The sequence below is a fragment of the Phasianus colchicus genome, chromosome 1, assembly GCF_987193195.1.
Source record: "Phasianus colchicus chromosome 1, bPhaCol1.hap1.1, whole genome shotgun sequence".
NCBI classification, from domain to species: Eukaryota; Metazoa; Chordata; class Aves; order Galliformes; family Phasianidae; genus Phasianus; species Phasianus colchicus.
Window position 1 is genome coordinate 55285172 of NC_143436.1, and position 12329 is coordinate 55297500.

The 12329-nt window shown below is 40.1% G+C and overlaps 1 protein-coding gene across 9 annotated transcripts in view; it reads right to left on the minus strand.

Annotated features, from left to right (window-relative positions):
• The window catches only part of TXNRD1 (thioredoxin reductase 1), a 38869-nt gene that overhangs the window by 15654 nt on the left and 10886 nt on the right, over positions 1-12329 (minus strand). For 2 of the 9 annotated variants that reach the window (XM_031600027.2, XM_031600028.2), the window contains exons 2-8: positions 9286-9384; positions 9141-9199; positions 6982-7104; positions 3368-3440; positions 3140-3259; positions 2187-2332; positions 1965-2080 (exon numbers count right to left, since the gene is read on the minus strand). In XM_031600027.2, coding sequence (XP_031455887.2) covers positions 1965-2080; positions 2187-2332; positions 3140-3259; positions 3368-3440; positions 6982-7068 — 542 coding nt within the window. In that variant the 5' untranslated portion in view covers positions 7069-7104; positions 9141-9199; positions 9286-9384. Of the gene's footprint in view, positions 1-1964; positions 2081-2186; positions 2333-3139; positions 3260-3367; positions 3441-6981; positions 7105-9140; positions 9200-9285; positions 9524-11124; positions 11704-12329 lie in introns of those variants that run through there. The other 7 variants (XM_090143484.1, XM_090143476.1, XM_090143503.1 and 4 more) reach the window with 7 other exon arrangements.

Genomic DNA, 12329 nt, shown 5'->3' on the forward strand with positions numbered 1-12329 from the left:
ACTGCACATTACATTTGTCTATATTATTTTATAAGAATAGGGCTTAATCCTTTTCATAATCTGACAATAACAAAACAAAAATTATTTTTGGAAATTCAGAATATATAATCAGTACGTGGCAAATTAAAAAGCTCTATTCAGAAACATGCAAAAGAAGAGCATGAAATACTCCGAATCATCATAAAAATCCTGTGTTGTTGTTATTTCTTTTTTAAAGCAGAAACCTATTACAATTTCTTAAAAAATGAAGGATATTTTTACTGAATCACTTTACATATTATGCTGCAAACATACATATTTTAGTTCCTGGTAGCTAAATGGAAAAGGAAGGGGTTAAACACATAGACACACGTATCTTAACTTCTTTGAAGATTTCTCCTTTCACTAATGCATCATACACAGTGACTAAAACATATAGACAATAAAAAGAATTAATGCAAGCCACAGAAATAGAGATATAAATACAAAGTTATGGAAAACATTTCTTCGCCTGTTTTCCATTTGTTTCAACTTCATCAACATGCGTCACTTCTGCTACACTTTGGAGTTAGACTACAAATCCAGGGCTGCCCAGGGAAGCAGAGACTCAGGGAGGTGTCATGCTTGCTCAGCAGGGACTCAGGAAGAGTTTGGTAATGAAATTCTCCAAAGATTTACATCTTAACAAATGTCTCTCTTTAGCCTTTGCAGCCAACAACTGCAAAGGCTAAACAAAGTGATCTCTGCAAATGCCGTAAGAGAATAAATTTGACTATAATTAAAGGCTACATCATAGTTTACAACCCCTGAAGAATCCAGTTAAGACTGTACAGACAGCTTCAGTTTGATAGTCTCTAATTCTGATGTTACCGACCCTCAAAATGTTATTTTAAAGCACTACTTTATAGGCTTCATAATCTATTACCTTTAATTTCACTACTACTTTGCAGAAGGGAAACAGGCAACATGATATTTTGGTTTGACAAAATTACCACTTATTTATTTCACTGCTAAAGGTGTGGAAGCCTGTAACTCCAACATGTGTTTTTACAATGAGAAATTTTTAGAAATTAGTCTGTATGAAAACACACTTCATCTGTATGTAAATTCTCTCAACTATCCTTTTTGTGTGTCTGTGTGAGTAAATTGTGCTAAAATTGTTTGGCTTTAGCACGTTAGACATTTGAAACAGGTTCTAGCAAAAGTTAAATTCGCTCCCCTAGGTAGCTGAGGAAAAATTGGGTCAAGTTTCAATACTTCCAAAATGCATGATGAGAGATACGTTTCAACCAGCTTCACAACATCATAGAATCATAGAATCGTTAGGGATGGAAAAGACCTCTAAGATCATACAGTCCAACAACCAACTCATCCCTACCATTCTCAATGACCGCATCTCTCAGTGCCACATCCACACAACTCTGAAACACCCCCAGGGACGGTGACTCTCCATCTCCCTGGGCAGCCTGTGCCACTGCAGCACCACTCTTCTTGAGAAGAAATATTTCCTAGCATCCAATCTGAGCTTCAGCTATCAGCTGCCTCAGAACTCCCTCTTTTCTTGATATGTGAGCAGGGAGTTCTCCTCCAAACAGGCTGTGCTCTTTATTATGAACAAATGTCTGTACATGAACTGCAAAACCTTAAGGAATTAGGAAAAAGCACATATAACTGTAATGGGGGCACAGCTGATCAATTCATTTTGTGACAATATGCACACAATTTATGGTATTTTCAGTAACTGCTATTATCAGCTGGAAACTGAACAATTCTAGCCAACCACCCACAATTCAGTGGTGCCCACCAGACACTAACATTCTCATCACCTTAACATCTGTTTATAGCTATTTTCTTGCTTACTTTCCTCTAAAAAAGTTACATTGGAAAAACACCAACCAAGCGGTCCTGTTTATGCTTCACTACTGTCCCTTAGAAGTTTAGTATTTACACACAGTGACTATCTTCATATTCTTCACTGTTTTTACCTGCTAATGCAGTATTCCTTGTCTCCAGGGATACCCAGGTAGCGTGGCCTTTCACCAGTGGCAATGAGAAATCTCTCAGCTGTGTACAGTTTTTCAACTCCTCTTTTATTCGTTGCCTGAGAACAAAGCAAGTGTCCAAACTGAGCATTTTACAGTCCTACCAAGGGAAAAAATTATTCTTCGAAAGCACTACAAGACCCAGCAAGCATGGCTATGCAGTACCTTCACTGTGTGTGGCCCAACAAATTCTCCATATGCATTCTCATATGTGACTTTCTTCTCTCTCAGAGCTACCCGATAGCCCCAGTTCAGTGAGCCAATGTAATTCTGAACAGATTCTGTCATAGTCATCCAGTTGTGTTTGACTGCTGGAAACAAAACAAGAGATGTTCCTCTTTCAGACTGTGAACTCTTCTTTTTTGTAGCCAGCCCTATATTCCCAGACAGACTTTTTTTCACAACCTAGTTACCTTTGTCTTATTCCTATTTTACTTCAGGGTAACTCAAATGAAATTCAAAGGAACTATATTAGTACAGACAACACAAGAAATCATCATGAAGCAGATATCTTTAAAATAAACAAAGCTGAGTGATGTTCTTTATGCCAACCATCTGAGATATATTTTCCCCCTCATATTAGTGCAGTTGCAGCCTTTGGAATACAGAACATTTGGACTTCACACTTTATCAATAGTTTCCCAGTGACACATACTAAGCAGGTACACTGTTCAACAAATGAACCCTAATTAAATCCCAATCTTATAATCATGTATATTAGAGCTAATACGAAGTAAAATTCAGTTTATGATGTTGCAAAAATGGAGAAGAACTTGTTTGCAATTATTAGCAAGTTCCTGTTTCTAATGAAGAACAATCTGGGGTAATCTCTTAGATGCTGTGTTACATTCAGAAATGGAGTAGTATTTTACTGCTTTTATACACACAGCACTCTTCTCAAACACTGACATGATGAGAAGATATTAAAACCAGATCAAACGCTGCAAGGCAAGAAGCTACGAAGTGCACTTAAGTTTACATGTAGACTCTCTGAAGTTGCCTCACATCGTTAAAGTCAGCATGTGCTTAAGTGCAACAAGCACTTCACTGTGCAAAGAACCTCAGTATTTCCAGCACAAATGATAAAACTAAAATAAAAAAACATTTTTCTTCTGTACCTTCTTCTGTAAACTCCCATCCAAATTTGTGTGAATCTTGCAAGGCTTGTCCCAGTAAAGCTGCCTGGTGCATCAATTTTTTTGGTATACAGCCCACATTTACACATGTTCCTCCAAGACCTGAGAGAAAGAAACAGAATGTGTTTTTCACACATTGGTATGGTTGACCCCAAAGGACAATCACTCTCTTAGTAAACTGTAAAAAGTTTACAATTAATAAACATTTACCCCATGAATTTCCCAGAGGCGTAGGTGTTACAAAGTCTAGGACCATCACTTTCTTTTCATACTTGGCTGCCTCCTGCAAAACAAGTTAAATAAGACACATATCTAAATATTAGAGATTAAATTTGGAGTAGATGATAACACCATGCATTGCTAAAAAGCTTTGTGACTTTTAATTAAGCAGTAATGAATGATTTGTAAGGAATGGCCAGGCAGTCATTAATCTTCAGAATTAGTCTGTGCAGTTAGTAGAAAAAAAAAAAAAAAAAAAGATGAAGGGAAAAAACAGCCATTTGCCCTGCTAAACAAGAGCATGGCACCAGTTGATAGAGGACTCTGGGAGTCAAACCCCTTCTTCCGTCCTTCATCCTGTCATTTTGTTTATAATTTTGCCCAACACGACATTTACTTTTAATATATTTAACAAATTGTTCATTAATTCTGTCTTCCCTTCATAGATGGTTCCTCAAATATTTATTTGAAACCACATCACACAATGACACAAGCAGTCATGTGGCCAAGCGTTACCGCTGTGCTTATCCAGTCTTTTTCTTGGTGGTAGAAAGGAGAACTCAATTTTGAGTACAGTCTTCAGACTAGACAACATGGTAAACTGACTTGACCGTCAGGATGTGCAAGTGTCATCCATTCTAGAAAAGCAATGATTTGATTTATGATAATTCCCCTGAGAAATTTAATTAGCGAGTCAACAGGCAACGTGTGTGCATGATACTGAAAACTGGAATTTCTGTACTGACTACATTGTTCCCTTTGTGTTTTCTAAGGGGAAGGCAAAAATCACTGGAAATAACTGGAGGCAGAGAAGAACACTTATTAAGTGCTACGGAGCTGAGACACAACAGATTCTTCCATGAGATGCAGCAAAACAGCTCTGATACGTTGAGTAACCACAACAGCGCTGCATCACATGATGAACTCTCAGACTCATAATAGCAGTTGTAGGCACAGAGTATTACCCTAGGGCTCTGGGTTTGGTTTAGGAGGAGTCTGAACAGCCTTCAGCATTATGCTACTGGTAATACTTGTTAATCCAAACAGTTGACAATCAAAATTAAAATTTTAAATGTATCTTATTCCATGCAAAATACAAAACATATTTCAAAGAACATAGGTTTAGACGACTTAGGAAAACATTAATGTACTGGATTTTTGCTTCCTATTAAAGATCAAGGTTGGCCAAGAGGCTAGTTTCTACACACTAGCAGCGCTTTGAGAAAGTTCCTTTGAAAAACATTAAGGACTGAGATGTGTTATTACTGCTTCCTTCTAATGACAGCTCTTATACACAATTTGAAAGAACATTACTAGTGTCAGCTGACTAACCAGAATGCACAGATTCCCAAGCTCAGCTGTCTGTTAACATTATACATCACAGCCCCATATTGCCATCTGAGCAGAGGTCACAAGCAGATATAACCAGTTCTGCACAGTGATGTGCCCACAGTAACAAAACCTGCCCTGTGGGCTTTCAGGCCTTAGTAGATTTCGTGCTGCATGACCTTCACAGCCAGATTGGATGGGGCACTGGGCAATCTGATCCAGTATTAAATGAGGAGGTTGGTGGTTCTGCCTGTGGCAGGGGGGTTAGAGATTCATGATCGTTGAGGCCCCTTCCAACCCAGGCCATTCTGTGATTCTGTCATTCTATGACCACAACAACAGTTCACTATCAGTGAACTGGTAGTGGTGGCCTGGCAGTTTTGGTCTAGGTCTGCTCAGTCAGACTGGCAGCATTTGCACTCACTGTGGAGACAAGCCTCCAAAATACCAAACATCGAGCACCATTTGGACAGAAAAAGGAAGACATTCTGTCATAGTTTGTGGTTTGTTATCCATGTTCTATATCTATATCATGTAGCAAACTGGGAGTTGAAGAGTTAAGGCTGCGGTTCTGTGGATTGTCAATAGTTCCGGGTACATGGTTCTCAGAAGAGAAGAGTAAACTACAGCTTCCAGAAGACTACATTACTCAGTTTCCCATTCAGAGGGAAAGATAAAACTGACTGGGAGTCACAAGATTGTTCCTCTTTTGCCCACTTTGGCTGTGTGTGCTCCCTGACCATCTCGCCTGCAGCATTAAAGTAAGACCTTTGGTTTTCAGGCACTCGCTCTCTCATTTATTTATTAGCTTCAATTCCAATCATATTGTATTACACTGTATTATCTCACATTCCATTATCATTTTTAGTAAATTAGATTTTTTCTTAGCTTGTGGCCTGTTGTTTTTTTCCTTATCTAAGCCCATCTTCCTACCTTTTCCCTACTCCTCTGAATTGAAGGAACAAGGCGATTCATCTTTCTAGACACACACTTTCAGCCCCACAGCTGAGAAATGATGCAATAAACATCATAGCTACAGCTTCGCTAGAATAGCTAGTAGCTAGAATATGCATACAGCAAAACAAAGCAGCTTCCTTATGGAAATTTCAACAGATGGCATTTCATTACTCCAAGTCTGTTTTGTATTACTCCAAGTTCTCCTTTACTCTTCTTACTATTTTGTCCTGAACATTCCTGTCCCCTAAAAACTACTTTCCACTTTTCTTTCCAGGTTCTCAGAATTTTCACAGAATTTATCTTTCATCCTCAGCCATGACAACAGTGATCCTATTGATGAGGGAGTAGCAAACTACCAAAATAAATTATGGACACTCACTGCATGTTACAACCCACCATTCAGCTATGCACTTTCTCAATGTAAAGTTATCTACCTCCTATTTTCTAAAATCATTCTCTCTCATTAATGGGGATACAAGGAACCAAGCTGCACCCTATTGAAAGCTATACCATAATGTTTTTGTGTTTTTCTGCTCCAAAGCATACGGAAAAGCAGTCTGTATTACAAAAATTACAGAACTGTAGGGATTGGAAGGAAACTCTAGAAAATTGTTGAGTCCAAGGCCCTGCTAAAGCAGGTTCCTTACAGTAGGTCACACAGGACAGTGCCCAGAAAGGTCTTGCATGTCTGAGAGGAGACACCACAACCTCTCTGGGCAGCCTGTTCCAGTGTTCCATCACTCTCACAGTAAAGTTCATCCTTTTATTTGTATGGAACTTCCTATCTTCCAGTTTTTGTCCCTTGTTCTATTGCTGCATGCGATCAAGAAGAGCCCATCCCTTGACTTGACTCCCATGCTTTAGATAAACAGTGATGAGATCCTGTCAGTCTTCTCTATGGACTTCTATGGAAGATGCTCCAAACCCCTGCTCACCTCTGTGGGCTTCCACTTGACTCTTTCTCGAAGATCCCTATCATTTTTGAGCTGAGGAGCCCAGAACTGGACACACAATTCTCAATATTCTGGCCTCAGCAGGGCAGAATAGAGGAAGAGGATCACCCCTCTCAACATGCTGGCCATACTCCTTGATGCACCCTTATATGCCATTGGCCTTCTTGACCATAGTAGTTCACTGTATGACATAATACATATGAATATGGGTAAGATATGAGGATCTTTAACCTAGAACTAAATTCAACAGAAGTCTGGCTGAACAGACAGAAATGTTGTGCCCTTACAGTGTTAAAACATTTCCAGAAACAAGTTGCTGAGGATGTCACCCAAGGAAAGCATAAATCTGTATTTTCTCTCTCATACCTTGGCAGCAGCCAGACCGCCTGAGCCTCCACCGATGACAATGAGGTCATAGTCATAGGAATGGGGCACTTCTGTATTCCCATTCATTTCTGGCAGTTCCTGAGGCTTGTCTTCTTTACGGGTCTGAACAGTGAAAATAAAAAGGATTAGGGAACACCAAAAAATTACCTATGGTGTTCAAAAACAAGTATTTTCAGCAGCAAATATTGTGATAAGGAAATGCAAGTGCATTTGGATTTTCTCAGCTCTGCTTTTAATTAGCTTTGTAAAATTTTGTCATCTTAACCCATCCTTGGATATCTCAATACGACTATTAGACTGAGCTATGAACTTCTTTGTTCTCTGGAGACCCAGGTTTCCTTACAGATCTTACTTTTCCACATCACAAGTACAGCGCCTCCTCAAATGCAGACTCCAGGATGAGGTACATACCTGCTAACACAGGCATCTCATTAACTTATTTCATTCTTTTCATCTGCCCTGGACTTTTCTAATTAGTGGGTTTTCCCCCTTCTGCTACATATATGAGTAAGAAAATAGAACAACCATATGCAACACAGTAAGAAACTGCAGTTATCATCCTTACCAACTCTATGTACAGAAAGAACTGAATGAGGAAAACAATTTCGGAAAACTACATTTTGGTAACATGGCTCTTTGACTTAACTTTATAGCTAACTTTGGAGTTAAACAGACCAAGTGTGATCACTGAAGTGAAGAGGTTCATTTTTTTTGGAACAGATACACACTAGTACCAGAGAAAAGCAACCACCCAAGTCCTAAAAAGCATTTTGAGAGCTGTATGCCACAAGGAATATTACATTAATCTTTATATACTCTATGTAAAACAATTCTTTGAACTCAATTTGTGAGCTCCACTCAATCGCAACTTCAAACCTTCAGGTCTTTGAAGTTGCTGGCTGTTTCTCAGTGCTTCTCGAACTGCAGATAAGATTTGGAGTGAGCAAACATCAGATTCCTCAACTGATGTAAATCAGTGGATTTCAGTTAACATCATGATAAAACTTTTAAGACTAAAAAAGTGAATGAAGAAGCCCACACATAGACACTTAATATTTCTGTTTGCTATTATTAGAGTGTTTCTATCTGCCTACTTGGGCACTTCATTCAATACTGCCAGAATAGTCATGGTAAACACAATACGAGAGAACATGGAAGTTTTCCTTCTCTTTTCACCTTAATTTTGTTTTGCATTAAGCAGCTCTTTGTGCTCAACCTATTCTACAGTTGCCTTCCTCTGGGGTAAAATTAGCCCCTTTAAGTATAACTGCCAGTATATCCATATCAGTAGGAAAACAAAAAAAAAAAAACAAACCTATCACTTCCCCCAGCTACAATTAAATGCCAGCAGAAGTTCAGACTGTACTTCTGCCTGTAGAAAGTTACATTTGTATTAGTCTTTCATAACCCTAGGTAGCATGTTAACAGTAGAAACAAAACCTAGAAAACATCTGCTGTGGTGAAGACATCCAAAAATACCTTGGCTTCCTTCCCCTTCACTTCCCACTCTGCTACCCCAATATAACCCCACCACTGAATCTAGTCTGCAGTCAGTTCTCCTTTCTTTTTCTCTCCTCACACAGCAATCAGCTGTATTTCCTACCGCAATCAGAAAAAGACTGAAAAACAAGTATAAACTGTATCATGATATGCAGTTTCATTTTATTAATATTTAGGGACGTAAAAGTAATAAAACACATTGTTCTTTTCCAAAACACACCTTGCCTGCTCAGTGACACTTAAGGACAGTCTCAAACTTAACTCCCACACAGTCATAAGACTCAAGTATCAAGAACTGCATCTTTATGATGCATACAAACACAGAGTATAACAAAACCACAATACCTACTCACGGAATTTGCTTAGATCATTAACTATATTATGTTATTTTTCTTCCTTTAAGGACAAATGCTTTGTATTTTCAAAAGTGCATTAAGAAGCTTCAGCCTTTATTCCACCAGTGGTTCCTTATTGCTTGGTTTGTTTTTCACCAGTTCATCATACTCATTCTTCATGAAAACATACCAGAAGTTTAGCTCACACTTCATAGATTACAATGCTCCCCTCTGACACTATCTCCCAGAAACCTGCTCCAAAAAAACTAGATTGACAAGTTCTCATTTAAAGAGGGAACTTACTGGAATCAGAAATGGGATCTCATACTGAGAACAGATCTCCTCCTTTCATCTCCCAAGAACTATAATAAAAAAAATAAAATCAGTGTAGACTTTCTGTTCTAATCTCAAAACTAAACTACAGAGTTTAAAGTGCGAATCCCCCTACCTTTAAAGTTTTCTCATGACCTCCTATTTGCTTCTCTTCCACAAAGAAAACTGGCTGTGGTTAATTCGCACTGCACTCCTTACAGCTTCTGCGTGCTCTCTGTGAAATAAAGGATAAAACAAAGTCGCTTCTGCAGGGTCGTCCCTTATGTAGGCTGAGCAGTGAAACTGGCCGGGGGAGTGGCCTTTGCAGCTTCATCACTTCGTCAGCAGCAGCCGCCGTCTCAGGGGAGTGTTCCCTAAGGCAATCGATGAGTCATTTGCAACGTTAGGATGACTTGCTATATTTTTGTCTTTTAACAAAAATCCCATACGACAGCTGGCTGGGATTCCAGGACATTCTGCCAATCCAAGAATACACTTGAAACAAAGCAAGGAAATAAGATCTGTGCTGGTTAAGCTTGAAACTTCAGCCTAAAAGGAAAATGGTGATTTTACTTTTGTCACACAGAAAGCGACTTTTTAATGCTGTTGTTCCACCTTCCCCCCCCCCCCCCCTTTTTTTTTAGCCTTTTTTCTTTTTTTCTTTTTTTTTTTTTTGCCCAATCTAATACACTTTACAAAGGAATTAAATGTTTTGATTCTGCTCTTTCAATTAGTTCCTCTGGGAACTTCAATTTAATATATGTTTTTTGTTTTTTTCTAGCAGCCCCCTGCTCCCTCCTCCAGATTTTTTCTTTTAAAATTTTCTAAATAAGTGTTTTCAAGAGTCTGGAACAGACCTGTGCCTGCTCACTGGTCATATGTGATTTATGAGTAGGTAAGGGTAAAATGTATTAGAAGCAAGAAAAAGATATTTGATTTGACATGGAAAAAGAAATCTGATGGAAGATTGGAAGCCACTATCAGCTCTGCTTTTCTCCACATACCTCTGGTTTGAGGTATGGAGCCTAAGTTCCAAGAAATGGGTCAGAACACGCTTGTTTGTGCTTGACCACACACATACGTTGCACGGTGCAATCATCATTAATTAGCAAACTCTGACACGTGTGCATACCTGGACAGACAGCCATCCTGAGTGTGCATGCATCTTTTGGGCAGGGAGCCCACAGATCTGAAAAGCATTCATCCAAACACACATACACACAAACGCAGTCCCTGAAAACTGAACAGTACTGTTGTCTCAGTTGTCCTCTGCAGCTTGGAGATAAAAGTCCTCTGGCTGATGTTGGCAAAGGAGTCAGAGATCCACAAAGAGCAGCTGTTATGCAATAGTTAATAGTAATATTAGTGATGGATAACTCTTGGCCTATTTTAGCCTGAGGAAAGAACCCGGGAGTTCACGTGTGTATACACACATACTTGGGAAAAACAAGAGCACAGGTTTGAACAGCGGACACAGCCTGCACAAAGGCACAAAGGAGGGCTTTCTGCCCCATACATTATCAAAGCTGCAGTCCTGTGGCTTCCTAAAGCAACCGAAGTCTTATATTTTATTCTTACAACAAGTTTAAACAGTCTCAGGAATGTTCATGTAAAACTACATCTTAAATCAGATAAAAGTCAAGTAGTTAGACAACAAAGGCATTTATATAAGCACCACTATCTTCAGGTAGATCTCTGCTAAAGGTTCACAGCTTTAGCAATACCCAAACCCATAACCTCTGGCAGGATCTTGAAAGCCTTCTGGCTGCAGGTTGTTAGGACAGGGGCCTCTCCCTGTCTAGTCTGGGCAATCTGCCACAGCCAGAATGACAAAGCAAAAAATGCTTTTGTATCATGTGCTCGCTCTCCATATGATTCCATCCATTAATGACAATTATCATAACCCCCTGCTGGAGAATCAATACTTTCCTGGAATCAGTTCACATGTACCATTTTCCAGGCTAAGGCTGCTCACCTGGATCAGTGAGCTGCTCCAAGCCGTCCTCAGAGATGCAACACTCAGGACTGCTCTCCTTGCTGGTAAGCATCAATATTCACTTCAGCTGCTGCAGGAAGATCCAGCCAGGCTCCAAACCTGCACTTCCTTCTCAACAACTTTTGATAGCCCCAGTCTAGGCGGTGACTATCACACACCACCTCCCTGCTGCTGCCAAGCGCTCCTTCACGTGGGGTGAATGGAGCCAACAAACTGTCACAAGGGGATAAGGCTCTTCCACCAGGCTGATTTTAGTTCCTCCTGACGAAATACGCTGTGTGTGTACTTAGCACAAGTGCCCTGACCCAGGAGAAAAGAACACATGGATAGTTTTTGACTGGGCTGACCCTTCCTTCTGCTCACAGGAGGTATACCACCAGTAGCACAGCTGGTACAGAGGAGATGGTATCCACACCAACTAGTGCAGAGGAAGAGCAGGCAGCAAGATCTCTCTCACCAGTGTCTGAAAGGCTCCCAGATTTGCTCAGGAGACTGTTAAATCAGCAGAGAAACCAACTTTTTAGCATTTACCTGAATCCATTTCTGAAGCAGACTACATTATCAGGCCTTGCTGCCACTTGTGCAGAGAAAAAAAAAAAAAAAAAAAAAGGAATCACTGTGGTGTTTTAAATTCATATCCTTCCTTATCAGAAGAGAGCTTCCTCATGCACCAAAGTCCACGCTGGTCCTGAGGCCTGGCCTCTGAACTTTAGACCTGGGTAACTCCTGGCTGGGGAGTGTGAAAAAAGGCACGGCTGCTCTCAGAGGCCTTGACCACAGGGGCACCTGGCAAGCCATGCAGAACAACCCGTTCATGAGCAGAAATGCTCCAGGATAAGAACTGCCTTGTTCTGCAGAAGAACGCACTCAGGGATCGAACTAGCCCCGTGCAGGCAGGGTGTGGGATATGCAAGCTCCAGCCCTTAGCTGCTCACCAGGAAAGGGCTGAAGGCTCTGCAAGGCAAAGGTGTGCTCTGATTTAGCTTGGTTCCATATGCCACACAGCAAGACGTTATTAACAGGAAAGAACTCCGCAATGTTTGTGACAAAATAATATAATTAAAAAATAGCTGTCTTCAGTAGTTTGGAAGATGCCTCTAATTATATAGTGCTTATAAACAGGCGTGTGACTTGCCTTACAGTTTGTCTTCAGGCATCTGAGGAATGCAAAGTATTTCATTTGA